At 40.8% G+C, this 22,040-nt stretch overlaps 2 protein-coding genes across 3 annotated transcripts; one reads left to right on the forward strand and one right to left on the reverse strand.

Moving 5' to 3' along the window:
* Positions 1–151: 151 nt before the first annotated feature.
* Positions 152–18,292, reverse strand: golgb1 (golgin B1). 2 transcript variants are annotated; one of them, XM_068307534.1, is made up of 20 exons: positions 16,346–18,292; positions 15,238–15,316; positions 14,434–14,625; positions 14,241–14,345; positions 13,929–14,096; positions 13,730–13,852; positions 13,438–13,551; positions 12,563–13,256; positions 12,381–12,457; positions 11,355–11,415; positions 5,737–10,795; positions 5,235–5,646; positions 4,931–5,164; positions 4,016–4,852; positions 3,691–3,884; positions 3,423–3,579; positions 2,885–2,985; positions 2,738–2,809; positions 2,094–2,175; positions 152–1,984 (listed from the first exon to the last, which is right to left on the reverse strand). In XM_068307534.1, exons 2-20 carry the CDS (start codon positions 15,304–15,306, stop codon positions 1,847–1,849), a joined length of 8,889 nt encoding a protein of 2,962 aa, XP_068163635.1. In that variant the 5' UTR covers positions 15,307–15,316; positions 16,346–18,292; the 3' UTR covers positions 152–1,846. The 2 variants fall into 2 exon arrangements, with proteins under 2 accessions (XP_068163635.1, XP_068163636.1); XM_068307535.1 differs by lacking the exon at positions 2,738–2,809.
* A 167-nt stretch (positions 18,293–18,459) lies between these two features.
* On the forward strand, positions 18,460–22,008 carry guca1aa (guanylate cyclase activator 1Aa). Its single transcript, XM_068307536.1, has 4 exons — positions 18,460–18,796; positions 20,054–20,203; positions 20,291–20,384; positions 21,180–22,008. The coding sequence occupies exons 1-4, from the start codon at positions 18,599–18,601 to the stop codon at positions 21,305–21,307; spliced, it is 570 nt and encodes a 189-aa protein (XP_068163637.1). The 5' UTR covers positions 18,460–18,598; the 3' UTR covers positions 21,308–22,008.
* Positions 22,009–22,040: the final 32 nt, after the last annotated feature.

Raw genomic sequence — 22,040 nt, forward strand, 5'->3', positions numbered from 1 at the left:
TATATATTATCTGTGTTGTTGGACAAACACAGTTGGAAACAATTCCTTGTGTATCAACGTATTTGATCAATAAAACAGATTCTGATCCAATTCTAATTGAAGCACTTCTGTTTAAGAACAAACAACTGAGCAAATAAAGGTCGGAACAGGATCTAATTCACCAACAATATTATTAGAGTTCATTTGTCTATACAGCCCTTTTCAATAGTTATTTACATTTGAAGTATACAGTATGTCAATGGACGTAATACATAAACAACAATATGAATATTCCAAGAAGAGTAAAGAAAAGAAAAGATCAAAAGAATGGTTTCAACATATCAGGACGTGGGCAATTTCTTCAACAGGTGAACAATAAATAATGCTACATTAGTTTGTCATTAAAAGGATGGATATCATCAGGACACAAAGCATCTTCCTCCTCTGGAATGAACCCATATCAGTGACATATTGCATCTGAATGGCAACTTCATCTGCCATAAAATCAACAGAGTAAAATCTAAATCAACAGGTAGGAGGATAGGGGAATATTATTGGATATGTAAGAGAGGAACCCCTTCATCCAGATGATTTACATAGTATATGTCGATTTTTACAAATAACATTATTTAAAACATGATTTACAAGAAAAAAAATGAACGGTTAAGAAAACAGGAATGTGTAAGAAAAGAATTGCACTGTGCTTCTTTTATTCTGTGCAAGAAATTTGAGGAAGAGACCTGCCTAAACCAACACATCATAAACCTCAAGTAATCTTACATAAAAAGTTTGTCATTTTGGGAAATACACTTATTTCATTTGCTTCTTTGTTTGATAGCTGGTTTCAGCAACAGGTTTCATATCACTCTCATATGTGTGCATTCAGTAACAGGCATATAAATGGGTTATCACCGTATGACGACCATAAAGAGGAACTTCCAGTTTAATTAGCTTAACCCGAAACTGTTAAAACAAAAACCAGAGATGAGGACTCCATCCTGATCCAGTTCAACCTAAAAAATATGCCTCCCAGTTAAGAGCTCATATGATCTTCAAAGCCTTATGCAACTGTTGGAGGTGACTTAAAGTGTGAAATTTTTACTTAAATCTTTGACTTAAATTTTCTGTACTGATATTTTATCGTACAAGAGAGTAAGTCAATTAATCTTCACTCATTAAAAACACAAATAAACTCCATATGTAAATTATTACGCACCTAAACTAAACTTTTTCCATCTTCTGCTGGTTCCCTGGTAAATACTCAAAATACAGCTACAGCACAGAATACAGTGCAACTTAACCAGCACATATCATTAAAATGATCAGTTGTGTTTCTATACATTCTCATCAAATTAGATTTAACATCGCAATAGCTGTTTTAGAGTTTCTTTTTGGTAATACGTATTTGTCAGCTGAGAGTCATTGATACTCTTGATGCCAAGCCAACTGGTTGCTGTTTGCAACACTGACACAAATATGAGAACATTTAAACTGAAATAGCTCCTGAAAGTGACCCTCTTATCTCCAGATGTGAAGGCACATGAAACCCACCATTTACCAGACACCTGATTGTTAATATACGTGTATTCTCTAAAGGAACCTTTTGAAAGAAACATTAAACCTGTCCCTTTTTGTCTACTAAAGAATATCCAACCCTCAAAGTTATACAGAAGCAACTAAATTAATACACCGGACTCCTCTATAAATCTACATACTTCTTACTAAAATATTACAACCTGTAAAGTGCAATGTTTTTGTGTAGATTTATTACATGTAACAATATAAAATATATTGATGGCTTGGGTTAGGTATGTGTCACATCCGCACTTTCATTCTCCTCCTTATCTGCCAGGTTTGTTAAAGGATTTCAAAAGATTCCTCCCAGACACAGCAGCAGCAGGACGTGCACAGTGAGCAGATAGAGACTGAACAGCAAAAAGGTCCGCTGACGAGAGCAGAAAACCACCCGGAGCATCCGCATTAAACCCGGACCACCTCTCTGAGTCTGCAGAGGAAAGGATGCAAGGTTACAATAAACATCCAGCTCCTAAATCTTTATTACTACAGCTATTATGAAAACAAAGAGGTGGTTCAGGACATGAGTGCAGCCTTACTCGAGTGATAGATCCTTCCGGCGGCTCGATGAAAACGGCAGTCTCTGAATTATCATCTTGTGCTGAGTGCCATTTTGCCTGGCTGTGAGGGATAATAATCATAAAAACAGTTGTTGCCTGTCATATTTTGTGATTAAACAAAGTTATCAGAGCTTACATGCACAACAGGCCACTAACATATGGAAGGACATAATAAACAGGGAAAACTAATATTAGCATTTGTACTCTTGCCATGTGGCGTTAAAATTAACATTTTAATTAGAAGTTAAATCTTATTTTACCCAATCAGCCTAAAAGTGAGAAATTAATTTCCACTTCTCAACGTTCATGAATTATATTTTGATAATGTTTTTCAGTCTGTTTCATGGACGTATCCATAGAGTTGAGGATTTCAACAATAGAACACTGTTTGTTTTTTATTTTATCATGTTATAGACCAATCAGTCAAATGATAAAATGTCTAATTAATCAAAGCATCTGCAGTGGGCTGAAAAGGAAAACAATGAGCTGAAAATGCTGTAATAGTTGTGTGATATCTCTGAGGGTTTGCTCCTAAAAGTTAATACTTGAATAAAATATTGCTAAAAGCATCTTTATATTCCCTGCATAGTATTGAAAGTTTAATGCTGAACTGTGTTTCAAACCGTTTAAGTCGATCCTGTGTGACCATTAGTTGCTCCTCTACAGCCACCCTCTGCTGTATCTCTTCATCCAGCCTGATGTAAAAGAGTTAAACATCCCTTACTCTTTGTCAATTTATCATACCACCATGAACACAGTGTTCAATATACCTCCTCTGCAGCTCTTTAACCTCAGCCATGTAGGTATGGCCGTCCTGCAGGCTGCTTCTCTCCTGTGGGGCTCCAGGAGGACTGTCCACTTTGTTTGTGCCCTGTCAGAACAGATGATGTAGAGAATTCATGGGGAACAAAATCACAATCAAGCACATTCATTATGAAGGGAGGTAATCCTTCTTAGTGTACAACTGATCAGACCTCAGAAGTAGATTTTGATGACTGTATTTTCTGCACTATAAGGCGCACTGGTCTATAAGGCGCACCTTCAATGAATGGCCTATTTTAAAACGTTTTTCATATATAAGGCACACTGGATTAAAAAGAGCACTGTCAGTTTTTGAGAAAATTAAAGGCTTTTAGGTGTGCCTTACAGTGAAGAAAATACTGTAATATTAAAAAGCAGTACTGACAATCCAGAAAGTTTGGGATTAGCCAACTTTAAGCATTTAATTTTAGAAATGCCACTATGAAAAAAAAATTTGTTTTCCTATACAGTATAGTCAAAAGTGTGAGAAACATGTTCGACCTGTACCTCTCTCTGATAGTGTTCTTCAAGTTTAGGTTTGTGAGCGCGAGCTTCCTCTAGCATGGCAGTGAGTTGCCTGATTTGTTGGTCCCTGTCTGACAGTGTGGCGAGGGTGTGCTGCTTCAGCTGCTCTGCTTGATCCGTCCAGTCAATACGCTCCAAACTAAGGTATGCAAGCCATAAAAGTAAATAACATAAAAATCACAAGTAACAAAAAGCTATTGTACCATTTTGCTTTGTTAAAACGAAGATGATAAATTGTCGTGTGCCTCACCTGAGAGTGTCAATTTCCTGTTTACTCATTTCCACCACATTCTCTAGCCGCACAATTTCACCCAGCATGTCTTCGTTCCTTTGTTTTTCCTCAAAAAGCTCCTGGCTGACTTTAATCAGCTCTCCTGCTCCCAGTCGAGCCAGCTCAGACTTCTGCTTGTTGAGCTCAGACGTCTGTGTTTGAAGCTGCTCGAGCTATGGACAAGAAACAAAAAGAGCTAAATGCAGATACACATGTGACAGTCTACATCCTGATATTGAGTTGACATACAGCTGTATGTAAACTCATTAAAATATTCACATTTCCTGTCAGACTGACTACTCACTAGTCTCTCCCTGTCATTCTGCAGGGCTTGTAGAGCATTCTTCAGGCCCCACACTTCTCCAGTTGAGCTCGCCATTTTGCCGTGTGTCGCATGGCCACCTGCTTTTGTAACCTCTTCCAGCTTCAGACTCAGTTCCTGGGCCCTGTCTACTGCCTGGTCCCTGTTGTCTTGAAGGGAGGCCATTGCTTTTGACAACGACTGGTTCTCCGCTCGGAGCTGCGTCGTCTCCTCCGTCTTCTCCAGCAGCTTCTGTTCGACGGCCAGCAGGTCTCCAGCCAGCTCAGCCACCCTTTCCTGAGCGCTCTCTGACTCGGTCCGCATCACACCTCCCTCCCATCTCAGCTCTGCTAGCTCTTTGCTCCTGCTCTCGTGCTCTTGCCTCTCCTTCAGCAGAGTCTCTTCCAAAGCCTCCACTTGTTCTCTTGCTGCTTCCAGCTGCTCTTTCAGTGTCTCAGCCTCTGCACTAGCAGCTTCAGTCGCTTGTGATGCTGCCGTAAGGTCAGCAGCCTGGCTAAGACTCTCCCTCTCCACTCTGCCTGCTTCTATTTCCATCTCCCTGGCTTTGCTAACACTCTCTAATTGACTTTCCAATTCCTGATGTTCTCTTTCCAGAAATGTAATTCGTTCTCGCTGAGTCGCCAGAAGCTTTTTATGTTGGGAGTCTTTCATGCTCAGGACTTGATTAAGGTCATCACGATAGCCATGAAGCTGTGCAGACAGCTTGGCCTTTTCAGCATGTAGGTCATCCCTCTGAACCAACAGAGAGCGCAGCTCTTCTTTCAGGCTGTTGTTCTCTCCCGCCCCCTCTTGGATCAGGGCATCCTTCTCCAACATTACCTGGGGAAAAATGCAAATAATATAATGTCCACTACAACAAACAACAAATACTAGAAGAATTTGGTGTTTTTGCATTACCTGCAGATGCTTCTCCTCCAGTTGTTTGTACATGTTGAGGACTCTGTCTCTGTCATCCTGCAGTGAGCCCATGGCCTTCATGAACGAGTCCAGTCGGGTTTTTCTGTTGTTGCCCTCTTCTTCTGTCTTCCGCAGTTTTTCCTCCAGCTCCCTGAGTTCTGATCTTCGCTGCTCCAGCTCCTTCTCCGCTCCTTGCGCTCTGCTGTCGGCCTCTTTTCTAGCCTCCTCTGCCGCCTGAGAAATACAAAACATGTGTATATTGAAAAGAATTTGACTGTATGTGTACCGTAGATGGTGGTAATACCTCAGCAACAGCTTGCTCCCTCTCCCCCAGCATTTCCACTTCTCTCCTTTCCTTCTCGTGTAACTCAGTCTGCAGACTCTCTGTCAGAGCTTTAGAAGACCGTAGATCTGCCGCTAGCTGCTCCACATTCAGACACAGTCGCCTCTCTTCTGCCTCCCTCTCCCTCTGCTCAGTTCTGGCCTGATCTACTTCTCCCTGCAGACGACCTACAGCCTCCTCTAGAGCCCTTGCTCTCTGTTGGAGACTCTCCACTTCATTTTTCAGGACAAGGGCTTCGCTTAGTGAAGACTGTAGCTCAGTGGTAGTTTGGTGAAGTTTGACTTTCTCCTCCTCAAGAGCAGCTTGGCTCTCGAGGAATTTCTTTTCCTCCTCTTCATGTTTCAGCTGCCAATCTTTATCTGTTTTCTCTAATCTGAAAGGAAAAAAATATTGAGTTTTGAGCTTTAAAAATAACACAATCTGAGGAAATATGGAAACCAAATAAACACAAACAGGTTTTTACCTGTCCACTGAAAGCATAAGTTCTTCTTTTAGGGTAGATTCTCTCTGAAGCTGTTCTGCCAGCTCCTTGGCTCGTGTTTCAGCCTCCCGGACTTCTGTCTCCTTACCACGCAGAGCATCATTGAATCGTAACTCCCACTGCTTGGCCTCATCCAGAACTCTGTCCCTGTCATCCTGTAGTGAGGACATGCAGCGGGAGAAAGCGGCCAATCTGGCCAGAGACTCGTCCAGACGGGCTTGGGCCTCCTGGGCTCTTGTCTCGGCTCTTTCTGACATTTCTCTCGCAATGAAAGTCGCTTCCTCTTCCTTTTCCCTTTCATTGTAAGCATCCTCCAGCCTCAGCTCCATCTCCTTGAGTTCAGCTCCGAGTCTGAATCTCACCGAGTCAAGGGTTTGCTCTGCCTCCGCTTTCATCAAGGCCTCTTTCTTTTGGGCATCCTGTTCAAGGGTTGTTTTCGCAGCTAAAGCCTCATTAACCTGCTTTTGTGATTCGTCCAGCTGGGATTTGCAGTCGACCAACTCGGCTTCAGTCTTTTTCAAGTCTTCTCCAGTTTTGGTAGTCTCTAACAAGGATTTTTCCAGTGCTTTCTGGAGCTCGTCGTAGTCTAGCTGAAGTACCTTAGCTTCTCTACACAGTTCACTGATCCTCTCCTGATACTTAATGCAGTCCTTCTGAAGCTGACGGACCTCCAGCTGCTTCTCTCTCAACAATTCTTCCAGCTGACGCGCTCTGCTCTGACTGCCTTCCTTCACCCTCTGTGCAGACCTCAGCTTCTGCTCCAACTCCCTCTGCTTACCAGACTCCGCTTCAGCTTCAGCTCTTTCTCTCTGAGCTTGCCTCATGTCCTCCTCCAGCCTGGCAGCGCGTTCACTCTCACTCTGAGCTTCAGCTTCGAGCTCAGCTCTCTCTCTCTCAAGTCTCTCCACCTCCCGCCGCAGTTCGGTGAGGTGATCTCGATTGTCAGCCGCGTCTTGCTGGTAGTCGGCGATGCTCCCGTTGAGCTGAGCTAACTGATTCATCAGACGCTCTTCGAGGTTATCTTTCTCCATTTCAAGTCTTTGGAAGAGCTCCTTCAGTTGGGCTTCCCTCTTTGAACCCTCTTCAATCAGGTTATTTTCTCTCTCTTTGCCTTCTTGGAGGCTCTTCTCCAGTGAAGCAACAAGGCTCTCGTTTGCTTTGCTCTCCTTAAGATTCTGCTCAAGAGAGGTCAGCTGGGCTTTGAGTTCAGCTTCTGCCTTCTGCCACAGTTCCCTCTCTGCATTAACAGTGGTCTCCAGCTCTCTCATTTTATTCTCTAATAATATTTGAACATTATCTGTCATTTCATCATTTTGATCAGTAGGTTTTAAATGTGTTTCTGGTGCATCTAGTGGAGCTCTTTGTTCAGCTACTGTCTCTTCATGCTGGCTCTCACCATGCTCTGCTCTGGTCATGATCGTGTCTGCTTGCTGGGCGGTGACAACATCTTCAGCAACAGCTGCAGAGCTGAGTAGTCTAGCTTCAACTACATCTTCCTTTTTCTCTATTGTTTGACTGAGTTGATCCTTTAACTCTTCAATTTGCTGCCTTAAAGAATCTCTCTCTACCACTGTAGCGTCCAACTCCGATTTCAAAGCCCCAAGTTCATCTTGATGTCTATCAATCTCAGCTTTGAGACCCTTGTCTCCTTGTTTTATTCCATCCTTTTCCTGCATCTCTCGAAGTCTCTCATTCTCTTCCTCCAAATCCAGTATTTTCTGCTGCTTTGTTTTGGCAAACTTTCTCATTTTGTCTTTTACAGTCTCCACTTCCTTACGAGCTTCTTCTGCCTGCTTTTCAGCTTCCTGCCTCACAGACTCATGAGTCCTCACTCTGGAAGCAAGTTCTTGTCTCTCCTGTCTCGCAGCTTCCAGGACTCGCCTCACTCGCTCTGCCTCATCACTCACATTCTCATATGACTTCAGCAGAGTCTCATACTCATCCTTCATACCTTGAACCTTGACCTCCCATTCTCCGCACATCCTAGCAGCCTCCTCTTTTGCCAGATCTAATTCTCTCTTACAGGCATCTTTCTCATTTAGAACTCCCTCCATGACCATCTTGAGGCTTTCACAGGATGATCCCAGACTTTGGTTTTCCAATAATGTCCGATCAACCTCATCGATGAGTTTAACTTTTTCTGCTTTTAGTATTTTTAGCTCATCTTCAGTTGACTCAATTTTCTGCTGCAATTCATCTATGACTTTTTTAGTGGAATCTAATTCTTCCTTTTGGCTTTTGTTTTCTTTTAAGGCTTCTTTGCGAGATATAAGAGCAGCATGAAGCTTCCGCTGAAGCTGCTGGATTTTTGCCTCACTTTCTTTCTCGTCTTCTTGCTTCAGTGGAACCTCAACCTCTACCTTTTGGGTTTTTTCTTGCTCAGCCTTAAGGCTGTCCTGTAAAGAACTTATTAACTGATCCTTATGAGAAACTGTCTCTTGCATTGATTGTATGAAAGAGCTTTGCTCACTTAGCTGTTGACCTAACTCCGAGATTTCAAGGTTCTTACTGTCAAGGAACTGCTTGAAGTCCTCTAATTCAGCCTGAAGTTTTGCAATGGAGGATGAATTATCTGCAGATTGTGCTTTTTCTGCAGCTTCCATCTCTGCTTTAAGGCTTTCAGCGTAAGACTCTGCTTGGCTATGCTTTTCTCTAAGATCACTAATTTCTTTGGAGAGCACATCAATCTGCTTTTCCTTTTCTCGAAGGGCTTTAAGCTCTTTTCCCAATTCCAATAACTCAGCCTCCTTTAGGGACAAACTGGCTTGGGTTTCCTGCAGCAGCTTTTCTAACTGCGTGTTATCCATTTGCAGAGTTTTGATCTCTTCTCTGAGAGCTTGGAGAGATTCCATTTCAGCAGAAAGGGCTTCAGAATGCTCTGCAGGACGTTGAACTGCGTCGGGGGATTGTGGTTGTGATGAATCTATCTCAGAAGTGGCAAAGTCCACCCAGTCCTCTTGGACCCAATCACCAGCTGCTTGCTTTTCTAATTTTTCAGCAAGCTGTTTGGCATTTTGGTGAGCATCGCCTTCTCTCTCTTTGTTCAAATTTCCTTTTAATTCTTTCAGTTTAGACTGAAGAACTTCATGGTCTCCACTCTGTACCTGAAAACGTTCCATTAGATCATTGTATTCATCTTTCTGCTGCTTCAGCTGTTCACGGTGGTGCCTATCTTTTTCTTTCGCTTTACGGATGGTGTCCTTGCGAGATTCTTGGACCTCCTGAACTTTCTTCTGGAGGGTTTCACACTCTGCTTCAAGAGAGGTCAATTGGGACTGTAGCAAAGTTGTTTCAGCAGAAATGTCCGGCTGCTGCAAATTTTCAGCTTCTTCACTTAGCTTTTTATTAACAGCAAGCAACTCAGAAAGAGCTTGATCTTGCTGAACAATTTTCTGCTCAAGAGTCTCAACTTCCTTCTCTTTGGATCTTAAAGCTTCCTCAAGTTTGTAGATTTTAGTCTCCATTTCTTCGATCATATGTCCTCCAGATTGTTCAACCTCTAAAATGTTTGTCGGAGTTCCTCCTGTATCCGTTTCAGCTTGATCTTTCCGTTTCTCTGCTTCCAACTCGAAATCAGCGACCTTTTTCATGAGGTCTTTGCGCTGCACAAGCGCAGCCTGCAATCTCTTTTTTGTGTTTGTCAGTTGAGTTTCCAACACACTCTTCTCACTTCGCAAGCTAGCGAGCTCATCATCTTCATGATTAGGTGAGTCTTCAAAACTTACTTTCTGTCTCTCATCTCTGACTCGCTCCAGTTCCATTATCTGTTCCTTCAGGTTGTCGACCTCACTGCCTATCTGGAATTTCTCTTCCTCTGCTTGGAGGAGTTTTGTGGTCATGCTGTCATTGAGCCCCTTCACTTCTTGCTCTTTTTGGCTGAGACGAAGCTGTAAATCACTGATTTCAGAGTCCTTTTTGGACAGTGTTTCTGTGTTGAGCTCTGATGTCTGAGAGTATTCCAACATGCTGTATTCCATATCTTGAATCCTCTTTTCAAGATCAGAGGAGATGAGTTCTCTGTCTTCCAGCTGAATGCTCAGCATCTTAGCTCTGTCCTCCTGCTCAGACACAGCTTGTTGGGCCATTAGGAGATCGGTCAGCAGGACCTGGATCTTCTCCTCTTTGGCCTTACTTTCACCGTTTAAAATATCGATCTGGTCTTCGAGAAGACGAAATTCAACATCATGTTTCTCCACAACAGAACTGCTTTCCTGAGAAAGCTTGTCCAATTCCTCTTTAGCTGACTTAAGTTCTTCTGCAAAAGTATTTGCCTGAGACTCAGCCTCTTGCTTGGCCACACTAAGGGACTGTGTGTCTTCCTCCAGTTTCTTGATTTTCTCCTGTGACTCAGCTGCTGCCTCCCTCAGCTTCTGAAGTTCAGCCAAAAGATCACTGTACCTCTTCTGAAGTTCCTCAGCTAAGGCCTGAGCAAAGGCCTGGTCAGGAGATATGTTACTATCTGTTGCTGAAGAACAGTGTTGAGTTACATGAACTTGTACCGTCTCTCGGATGGTGACAGAGGAGGACTCAACTTGAACCGTGGAGGATTCAGACTCTATGCTTGTCGCCTCCCATGACTGAAGTTGCATTTGGCTGAAGTCCTGCAGGAGAGACGGCCACTCTTGACCTCCATCTTGATTCACAGCTTCTAGGAGGGTCCAGCTGCTGTGTGCCACCTCTGAATCACTACTGGTGACCATCTCATCTGAGGGGGTCCTTTTGTATTCTTCTGGGGATTCAGAGTGCTGTTCAATAAGCTCAGAATTGCTGTCAATATCAGCAGAAAGAGATATGATTGAGGTATCCTCAGCTACTAAGGTTGTATCCTCTTCTTGTGTGTCCTCTATTAAGTCACGTGGGGCTGTAGAACTCTCACAAGAAAGAGTACTAACATCATGACCCTGATCTGGGCTCTGATCATATTTTTCACTTGATGAAACCCCACTGGAGCTGTGCTCTTTAGCTAGTCTAAGGGACTCCTGTATGGTTGCCAGCTCATTGTCTTTTTCTAATAGCTTCTGTTTCAGTTCCAGTATGTACACTGTGGAAGTGAAGAGAGAAGAAAGCTTAAAAACCAAATTACTGCTATTGAAATCATAAATCCTACCATGTAAATAAAGTTTAGTTATTACTTCCTGAGTGAAATAACTCATCAGTCTTTTCTCTGAACAAATATTACAGTTCATATTTCATATGGTAAGGTTGATACCAAAATCATCTATTTTATGATCTAAACACTCCATTTTGACAAAGCTATTTAATTTTTATTGCCATTTTTTGTTAGATGTTGCTGTGCCTGGTAGCCACCTTCATGAAAAGTGTCAAACTCAATCATTTGGTTTTTACAAGTAGAAAATTTCAAGTTGTAGCAGGTAAAATTGGATTTAATGTTGATATACATGAACTGTCAAGTTGTGTAACTTACATTGTATAGCGGCAAGTAATGCTTATTTTAATTACTGAATGGCTGCCTTTGACAGAGGAAAATTCCTTTGACTGTCCCTGTATGTTTACTGACATTGAAAATTATGTTTAATTATCTTTACATCTGGAGCAATTTTTCTATGGGTGAGGTAATCAACAAATTCTCTTTACTATACCTGTTTTATCCTCTGATGAATCTGATGCTGGTGGTTCAGTCACATCATCTCTTTCAGACAACTTAAATGGAGAGAAACAAGAAATGAGAACTTTAAGGACTTAATGTGTTCTTTAAATTTTTTTATATCATATAAACAGAGACACATCATTAGAAAAAGTCATTAGACCGAAAAACACTTGTTTAGAAAGCTAAGTAAAGATGGTAATGCTTGCAGAGTAACTTGAAGTGTACAATATTTAAGAATTCCTTTTGAATTTTATCTCAAGAATCTCAAGGTGCTAATATTTTGTGTCTTGCGAGTGTTTGATCCACAAAAACTGTGTATCTGACTTTGTGACTGAATGAGAGTCATGCTGTAAGTCCAACTCCATTGGGTGATAATAATTGTTAAAGTTAGGCTTTAAACTAATGACATTTCCGCTTATATGACTAAAATAAAAACATGAATGGAAAACAAAGGCTCTTGCATAGGTATAAAAAGAGGTTGATGATCTGAGTCTGCTCAGTCAGAAGGACGGTGTAACGGCATAATTCACGAATGCCTTAAATCTGTTTGTTTCTCATATCCCTTCACCATACACACCTAGTCCCTCTCACTACACAAACCACATCTCAGCTGCAAACACACCAGGTTGCCCTGCCTCTGTTTGTTTTTCCTTTGTCTCCTCTATTGACCTTCTTTGCTAGTAGGATGTTTGATAAAGTTATGAAGTTACATCTTCAACTTATTTCACCTGCAATTACGCTTTCACAACAACAAGTACCAACTGGCACTAGTGCCATTACACCACTATCAGTACATTTATCTCATGGAGCATATGTCTGCCACATTAATATAAAGAGCATAATGTGAAAGAAAAATCAATGTTATATCATCTAACAACAGATTCCTTTGACCCTTCATCCACCGTGTTTGTTGGAGACCAACAGCACTTCTTTATTTCGATGATCAAATGTTATCGTACAGACAATGCAGCCGTATAATACGAAATTAACTGTTCAAAGTTATTTCTCATCCACTGACCTTAAGAATGTGCTGCTCCAGCTCTTGGATCTTTCCAGTGGTTTCTTCCTGTTCAGTGTTTTTTCTGTCTAGTTGTTCTGAAAATCAGATGTTGTATTCATCTTAAGATATCAAGGCAAACAAAAGGACTTTATACTTACAAATTGAATTTCAAATACAGAAAAGGAGATATATTATCTTACCATGAAGGACTTCAATTGTGTGGGTAAGCTTGGCACAATATTCCTCACTCTCACTGTGTTCATCTTTCAGCCTTGTCAGTTGCATCTCAATGGACTGCACAGTGTCCAGGAACAGGGAAAGATCGACAGGGGTGTGGAGTTCCTCTGCAGGTTGCTCATCTTCTGGAACTAGACATCGTAGACGACTCCAGATTTCAGCCAAGATCTCACCCTTGTTCTGTGCATCTTCATGCATTTCTTTAAGTGAAGCCAGCTCTCGCTCGAGTTTATCCATTTCTGACTTGTCCTTCTCAGAGCTGTCCTGGTTGGCATGTTCGACAGCCTCTCTCATGTAAGAAAGTTCACTTTCAAGCCGAGCTATTTCTGCCTTGTCTCTCTCTGAGGTGTCATGACTTGCTTGAATGGCTGCAAGCTCTGAATCTTTCATGAGAGCCATTTCTCTCTCCAGTCTGGCACCTTCTACCTTCTCCTTCTCAAGAGCCTCCTCACTATCAAACGCTGCCTTTCTCAGGGACACCAGCTCATTCTCTTGTCTTGCCAACTCCATGTTCTGTTGTTCCACGCTGGATCGAAGGGCTGCAAGTTGTGCCTCGTTTCTGCTGGTCTGTTCAGCCCACTGCTGCCTCTCCTCATCTCTCTGCCTGACGGCATCAGTGAGTTCTTGTTCCATTTCTCTGAACTGAGCTGTCAAGATCTGAGCAGAAAGAAATAGGTGGAGAGAGTGGGTGTGCATCATGTGGCACAGCAAAACAATGAATGATAATCACAATTCATCCAGATGAAAAGACAAAGAAGCACACTCTACATCAAACACAACTAAAGCATTAGTAAATGTCTGCTAATGTGTAGAACGTTCTCTTCCTCAACCAGCATACCTGTTTTTGTTGGTCAGCACTGCTCACTTCGTACTGCAGCATTTCCAACACCTGGGACCGAGAGTTTAAGGCCTCTTCAAGCTCTTCACAACGCCTTTGTGCTGCATGCAGAGCCTAGGAGAAACAAAAGAGAAAATGACTAAAACAAAGATCTAAAATACAAAACTTTACAAGACATCAAATTGATATTAATAAAACAATTAAAGCACTTTCCACTTGCCTCAATGTTAAAAAAAATAAGAAGAATAACAATCTGTGAATCAACTGTTTCTAGAACTACTGGATTTTGTACCTGCTGAAACTCATTTTCATTCTGTGACTTTGTTGTGACCCTCAGCAGCTCCTCTTCATGTTTCTGGATCTGTTCTTGGAAACGAACATCCTTCTCACAGATCACCACCTGCAGTTTCAGCAACTGAAAAAAAAAAAAGCACATTCAGGAATCGCTCTACACGAAATTTCTAATCATTATTCAAAGACACAGCTGTCACCTGTTCAGAATGGGCAGTTTCCTTTTCTTGAATAAGGAGTTCCGTGGTCTGGAGTTGTTCTTGAAGTGCTCTGCTGTTGGCTTCCTCCCTGTCTAGTTTGTTTTTAAGTTCCTGGAGCTCCTCCTCTGCTATAAGACCAACACTTGAGAAAGAGCTATCTGGACTTGGCTGTAGAGAAAACAGATGTTTGAACCATATTAAAAAATGTGCCAGTTCTCTATTTTTAGTTCAAGGCTGGCAGGTCTAGTAATGATCTTAAACACAATAATCTTGTATGCATGAAAGACAATGTTTTTCTTCATCTGAACTTACTGTTGGTCCTTTCAGATCAGCAATCTGTTTGTTGAGTGAAGCCATTTTGGCTTTGGCTTGCAGTTTGAGTTTGGTGAAGCGGGCCTCAAACTCCTCTTTCTCATTCTACAGATAATAATCAAAAGTACAACTACTTCTTAGTCATGAAAGACACTGGCATGAAGTGTGTGTGATAAACACACAGGATACTTGCCTTGAACTGCACATCTTTGTTAGCCAGCTCAGAGTCCTTCTGAATGAGCAGGGTGTCTTTCTCTCGGATTAGTTCCTTCAGCTGGACAACCAGTTGTTCCATGTGAGCCAACCTCTCCACCACCTCCTCAGGGGCCTCTGACTCCACTGGAGCCTGGCCCTCAGCGACAGGGAGCTGGGGCACCAGCAAGTCCTGGATACACAGTTGCAGTCAATTTATTTGTAAGTTGGTCTAATTCAGTGTTTCTCAAATGTTTTCTGCTCACACCATAGCAGAGGAGTAAATACTCTCTGTGCACATACCATTAATTACAGTTAAGGGCACGTCACTTGTATATAGGAAAGCACCACTGCCTCCGACTGCAGCGGATGTGCAATTACATTTTATTCTGGTACATCAATGATAAAGCAAACAAAGTTTTAAACGTAGCCTCCCCCTTGGAGGACTGCCTCACTACTTGAGAATCGCTATGTAATGTCATCAAAGCTGAGTAAATAAATCTGGCATTTTCATTTCCTATTGAGTAAACAAACTTATACCACCAAGGTACTTTTTTTCTAATCAGAGAACTGGCACTCCACAGGCATCTTGCTAATGTACTGTATAATACAACATAAAGTCAAAATACTTTATATAAAACATGAGAAACAAGCATTTGTCCAGCATCATTGTCTCAATGATAAGAAGGCTAAAAACAGCCCTAAATGGTCCTGAGGGTTTAAAGTTAGACCAGATTGTAAAATCTACAAATAGTTATCTAAAACCTGGGGACTCAGTTACCCTTTTTTACCCTTGCTGTCCCACCTGTGGGTCTCCATCTGTGCCTTCCTCTCCAGAGAGTTCCTGGAGGACGGTAGCCAGACGGCTCAGCATAAAGACAGCACTGGGAAAGAAGAGGAGCAAAGCTTTGAGGCCATGAACATGTCTGACGTATAACTCATTCCTTTATTGTATCGGTGTAGAACCTTTCCACATTGTTATGGCTAAAGTGTTGAGAGCCGAACACCTTTGTGACACCTATAGACTCAAATCTGTCGACTTGCGTTTCACTTCGGTATGCAGACGTACAATATATAGAGGCTATGGTGTGAAAACAGCTGAAGAACAGAAGAATAATAGGCAACTATTTACTTCAGATTTTTTATTTCAACGTTTTATCTTCTCAAATGAACAGCCGTGCTTTTCTTTTGTCTCATGTGATAAAAAAAATCTATTTTGAAGGAGATATCATCATATTGGAATCCATGGAACTCAAGGTCGTTATTAATATGCCTTAAAATGATGAAAACTAAGTTTCCTAAGAATTAAATTGTATAAGATGTAGACTTGGTTGTAATACAGTGTTTATACATTGATTCTGCATTTGATTGATTTATTATATATTCGGGACGTTTCAATAACCTGACAGACCTGAAGTCGGTGTTAAGACTTATTTCTAAATGTTTCATTCTCCGCTTCGCCCAAAGCAACACATTGTCCGACATTCCCCTCCTGACTGTTCCGAACTGGACCGAACTGAGCCGATTTCACCCGAATCGTCCACACACTCCACTGCGGCTGCGTCACTCTTTATGGGAACAGCAAAGATTATAGCTAGCTAAGGCGAAAATGGACAACAAACTTTCCAAGCAGCTATGCAGCGATGTCTTCACAAAGGAGTAGAGATACTCGAAGATTAACGAACGGTGGCGTGACCAGGATAGTCCGTGGAAACATCCGATGTTTGCTCTCACTGGAGGATCCACGAAATACTAAGTTAGCTAAAGCTATTTGGCTAGCGAACGCAGATTACTCGCAAATACGACAGTTTCTTTCAAACGTTTTTGTTGTTTTTTTCTCCACGTATGAAAGCTTACTTAGGCAACCGAGTTGTGTTTTCTTTTTTATCAGTTAAAAAGGACTCTTAACTCACCTGTATGAATGTTTCCTTGGTAAATTTGTCCGCGATCTATTTGATATATTTCCTGGGATGGATGTCGGAGCTTAGCCACATCACCAAACATTCCCGGAAACAAAACTTGCTTTACTCTGATTGGATAGAGTGCGTCTGCGCATACAAGGGACTGTCAGCAAGTTTACAGACAACTACTCTTTCTTAGGGAGTGTCTGTGCAAACATTTTTAATTTTTTTTGAAGGAAGAAAAATGAACCCTTGAGAACAAACAAACAAAATCTGTTTTTTCTATCTGGAAACGCAGAGGAGTGTTATGATGGCAGTGCACGACCAAAGAGTCAACCTGATCCTCAACCAAGGCAGGCAGCTTGGGAGGAGTCTGGTGCTGTTGGCACACTACACCACAATGTTTGTGGCCTTCGTGGGACGTACTGTACAGTGGATGGTGGATGCAGTGAAGTGGACCAGCCTTTTGGCACGCCACACAGCGTCAGTATTTGACACCATCTACAGATATCTGCACTGGGGGAAGAGGAAAGGTCTTGCTGGAGGGACCAGAGAGCTCTGCTCCAGCTCTGACAGGGAACCACAGTGATTTCATCTTTATTCTAACTCTTTTTCTTTGCTGTCTGGACAGCAAGCCAAAACACTACAACAACAAATTCTGCAGCTGAAGACGAAGGAGAGAACTTTTTGAAATATGAAGAGTAAATGGTTCGACATGAAGAAGGAAATGAGGCCTTACTGACATCAGAAATATGAAAACTTTTTATCTTTTTTAAGCTCTTTAAGCAAACACTCTATTAGTGCTATATTTATATGTACTGATACATAGCATGTTTTGTTACTGTCATGAAAAGATCTAAAGTACTGGAAACTATTTTTAAACTATTTGTTACATACAATAGGGAAAAAAACCCTTGTGATCCAATTTATCACTTACACCTGCTGTCATAGTGCAAATTAGAGTGAAAAGCATTCAGGAAAAACATTATTTATACATTTTCCATATTGCACTGCAACTAAATTAACAAAGGACTTTGAAAGCTGCATAAAGATGCTTTGCAGCCAAATGCATTCACAGCCACGAAACAATTAAGAATGAGCTACCACACTGACTACACCCATGACATGTGAAGGTTCTGCTTCCTCTGGATTTCCTGATCACTTTAAGATCAAGAGACTTTGTTTATCTGAAGCGGGATATTGTTCGGCACACATACAGGCTGGAGCGCACACACATAGGGCCTGTAGACATCTGAAATGACTCAGTTTCATGGTGTGGAGGAAACACTAATGCTCCTACAGAATGTATTCACAAGACCAGAATTATAACCCTTTTCCAACATGTTATGAAAAAATAACAAAGGAAATAACTTCAAGAGACTCATAGCTGTATTTGCTAATAACATTGTTTTTACTGTTATATTAATGCAACTGTTTTAATTAGTAGCACATTTTAGATTTCCATTTAAATTTTGAGGTGTGATTTGTGTTTTGTTAGTGCAACATGTTAGTCAGTTGCAAGAATGATGGAAACATTAACTGCACTCATAAGTGCTGACTACAACTAATGAAATACTACTTTTGTTTATTATAAGTAGAAGACGTAAAGGGACCACATTCAGGAAGTGGCACTTCATTTAATACAAAAACACTTATACTTGGTTGTTGTTTTATTTTTCATGTTTATGGTATTGACACTGTGGTCAAAAAGCTTTCTGCTAGGTTCAATATTCATTTCACCAAGTCAAACTGTTTAAATGTTTAAGTTACCGGTCAGCCGTATCCCATGACTTCCTTGCTTTAAAGTGTGGTATCCAAATAAAATTGTATACAAAATGCCACTGCTAAAGCAGCACTAAGAGTAGTATTTCAGTTTACATGCGTGACTGTGACGGATGTCTGTGTCTCCACGTGAGGAGGAAAGCTGTGTTATGCTTGTCAGCAGTTCTCAGGGTACAGTTACAGACAGGGACAGATACTGACCAGTCAACCTGCCCTTCCCAGGGGCCGATTAAGACGATCATCTTCACATTGTCTGGATTACATCCAGTGATTAGACCCAAGGAACAGACAGAGAGGAGTGAACCGTCTCATCCCCAAACAGGTACAAAAAGCCCCCACCAGGTTCTCCTCTCACCCTGAGTCCCATTGTTGTGTGACTGTGAAGAGGGTAACCACCACTTCACAGTAGACCAATTGGGCAGAGAGGTTTGCAACACAGTGCTCCAGCTAGTTTACCTGCATACGCTCAGGTGTCTCAGAGAAATGGGGAACTCAACAGGAAGCACTGTGGATGACCTGCAGGCGGTGGAGATGCATCTCTGGTACAAAAAGTTCATGACTGAGTGCCCTTCAGGTCAGCTCACCCTGCACGAGTTCAAGCAGTTCTTTGGGATGCGAGGGTTGGACTCTGAAGCCAACGCCTACATAGAACAGATGTTCCGCACGTTCGACATGAACAAGGTAAGATACTGCATTTCATGTCAATCCAAGGAGTTTGTACTTAAATGATAGAGTGATGGACTTGAGTTACAGCTTTTAGTTTTGGTCACAAGTTTCAATTACTTCATAGGATATGAACTCAAAAGATAAAAACATCATAATGTGCGTTTTTAAATAAATATGGTCAAGATTAAATTCATAGTTTGCATTATTTTTGGCTTAAAAAGGTAATAAAATGACTATGTGATTCGATTAGCGTTCTGTTTTACTTTGAAAAACAAAATTTCATCCTTGGTAATTCAATTTACTCCGTCGTCCATAGAAGGATGAAAAGTAATTATTTTTAAACAAGCATAATTAAAATGTTTTTGAAACTAATTGAGGAAAACTGTATTTCTGAAATGTTTGCAAGATAAGATAGATAATAAATATTGTTACTAACTAATGATATCATTTAATTAACTAGGTATTTGTCAGAATTATATTTGGGAAACAAGTTCGAGTTGCATTTGATAATCTCCATAATGATTATTTTATAAGATGATAAAGTAACCATATAGTCTTCTAAATGTATCATAAACTTGGTGAAATATTGAAATTTTTGTCCAACAAATGGTCCAAAAACTGAACGGACATGGAAATCTTTGATGCATTTTAGAAATTAATGAAATATTTTGAGATTTATTTTTTTTTGCTAGAAAAACTGTTTGAAAGATTATAAATCACAATTCTGTGATTGATATCAGTCAACTAATTATTGGATGGAGTATAAATAACAATTATTTATTTTTAACCTTCAAACCAATAAAACCCCAATAGAGAATTATATTTTGTAGTTTTTTGCTGCAGAAGAAAAGATGAAATTGAATTGCAATCAAGCACAAAAATGAGTCATGACCTCCCAGCAGCAGCAGCAGCACAACATTTTGACCCTCACAGATTAATTCAGGGTGTCTGCAAGTAGAACGTCTGATCGTCTATATTTAGTCTCCACTGCCAGCTTGCAAAAGGCTGCAGTAATCTTTATGCATGATTTAAACCGTGAGATTATCGGAGAGACAAAGCTTTGATGCAAAGATTGTTTCCTGTGTGCAGACAGTCCCTGGAGACAATCCTTCATCCTGGCAAGCTGAATTTGACACAGAGATCTTTTTCAACTGAGCAACCAATTAATGTCGTTGCATGATTGAAGATCACTTCATAAGTAGATGGTCATGCATAATGATTTACGCTATGACAAGGACTTCCTGTTAGTACGAATCTTTCTTGTTCCTGCAGGATGGTTACATAGACTTCATGGAGTATGTGGCTGCTCTCAGTCTGGTGATGCGAGGAAAGATGGAGCACAAGCTGCGTTGGTATTTTAAACTCTATGATGTGGATGGAAATGGCTGCATTGACCGACATGAACTCCTCAACATAATAAAGGTATAATATATCATGCTTCAGCCACATCTGATGTCTGAGCAGGCCCTGGGCTGAGCAGAGTGTAATGATTTCATTCTGTGCCAACAGGCCATCCGTGCAATCAGCGGGAATGAAAATCAGGAAGCAAGTGCTGAGGATTTCACAAATCGTGTGTTTGACAGGATTGATATAAATGGAGATGGTGAGTGTGTTCTGGCACCATTTAGGGCGATTTAGGAAGAATTCAACCGTGGGTGGAGAGAGTTAAGACATTCATCAGCGTCACTGCAATCTTCAGTCAGAAAGCACAAGCACTAAAAGAAGAGATGCTGTAGGTGTCTGCTTAGGACTCCATAAAAGAAGCAAATTAAACTTCCTCTTCAAGGGAAAGTCTTCTGATTTTACACATCAAAGTCTGAGAATCAGATTGAACAGAATGCATAAATATTGATTATATTCTTAGAGGTTTTTGTGAAATAGAAATTAGTGTCTCTGGTTTCAGTGAAAAGTGAAAACGAGGATGTTGACACTTTTAAGCAAAGTTAGATTTGTTACCAAAGTGTACCAATTAACAGCTGTTTGCAAAACTGAAATAAAACAATGCATTTAAAAAGTTCAGTATAACAGGTGTAAGGTTTTTCTTAATATTTAACACAAAAAGGAGCTTAACTGTGGACTCTAAACTCATTTCTCATGGGCAAAAGCCTCCAAATATATATATATATGAAAAAGTTCCCTTAAGATCACTGTTCTCTCGGAATTTCCAAGATTCAGCTTTCTTAATAGATGGACGGATGCATTTCGGGATGCCCTGATTCTCCCTCTATGGCTCATTGCTAGTGAACAAAACATTACTTTAATGTCCCCTCAGGCATTCTTTCTGTAAAAATGTGATGCTGTGTCAAACAGACTGTCTTTTGAAACTTACTTCATTGGTTTATTTGAGAGGAAATCCAACTTGGAATGTCTTTAAAATACAATCTTTCCACTTCTACAGGTGAGCTTTCCTTGGAGGAGTTTGTGGCCGGCGCTCGCAGTGACGAGGATTTCATGGAGGTGATGATAAAGAGTCTGGACCTTACCCACATTGTGGCCATGATCCACAACAGGAGGCGCAGTGTTTAGCCTCGGCCTGGTCTGACTACCTCATCCTCAATCATGATTTGACCCCAGAGTTTCAGTGCATTGCCTCTGGTATATATAAAAAAAGCAATTTATAGACTGAGATTTCTATTAAGATTCAGTCCAGTTTAATATAATGCCACTGTATTCTAAACACTGACATTTCTTAATCTCTAAAGACTGGCACACATGCACTTTAAAGGCATTTGATGACTCGGCAAACCTTTCAATCTGGTCATTGTTCTTGTTTAATGATGCTGAGCTCAGTCAAGGTCACCTTGGTGTGAGAAACGATGTCTAAGATGGTCATCTCACCTGCTGATATCTGGAGGGATAACAGGAGTATAGTTGCGATAATACGTGGTCTATAATTTCCAAATCTTGATTTTTTTTCTGGATCTGAATTCCTCTGCATCAAATCAATCAACTCTGTTTTACCAATTTTACCTGTTGAATATGGAGGAAGACTCTGGAGTGTAAGATTAACATGAATTTGATCAACTTTGTAAAACAGGTAGAAAAACCTGAAAAGATTTACCAGGGCATGGATTAAATTCTCAAATGTTATATTTTGTGTTTTTATCCGGAATTTACTTGCCTATGTTGTAACGAGTTTACGTGTATTTACTGTTTGTTCCTCAGAAATACAGATATACGTCATCTTCACTGTTGCATATTTTTTATAATAAAAATCAATGACACAAGAGGATTTTTCTTTCCTTAATACTTACACCCA

Source organism: Antennarius striatus, chromosome 22 (genome assembly GCF_040054535.1).
Source record: "Antennarius striatus isolate MH-2024 chromosome 22, ASM4005453v1, whole genome shotgun sequence".
In the NCBI taxonomy this organism is placed as follows: Eukaryota; Metazoa; Chordata; class Actinopteri; order Lophiiformes; family Antennariidae; genus Antennarius; species Antennarius striatus.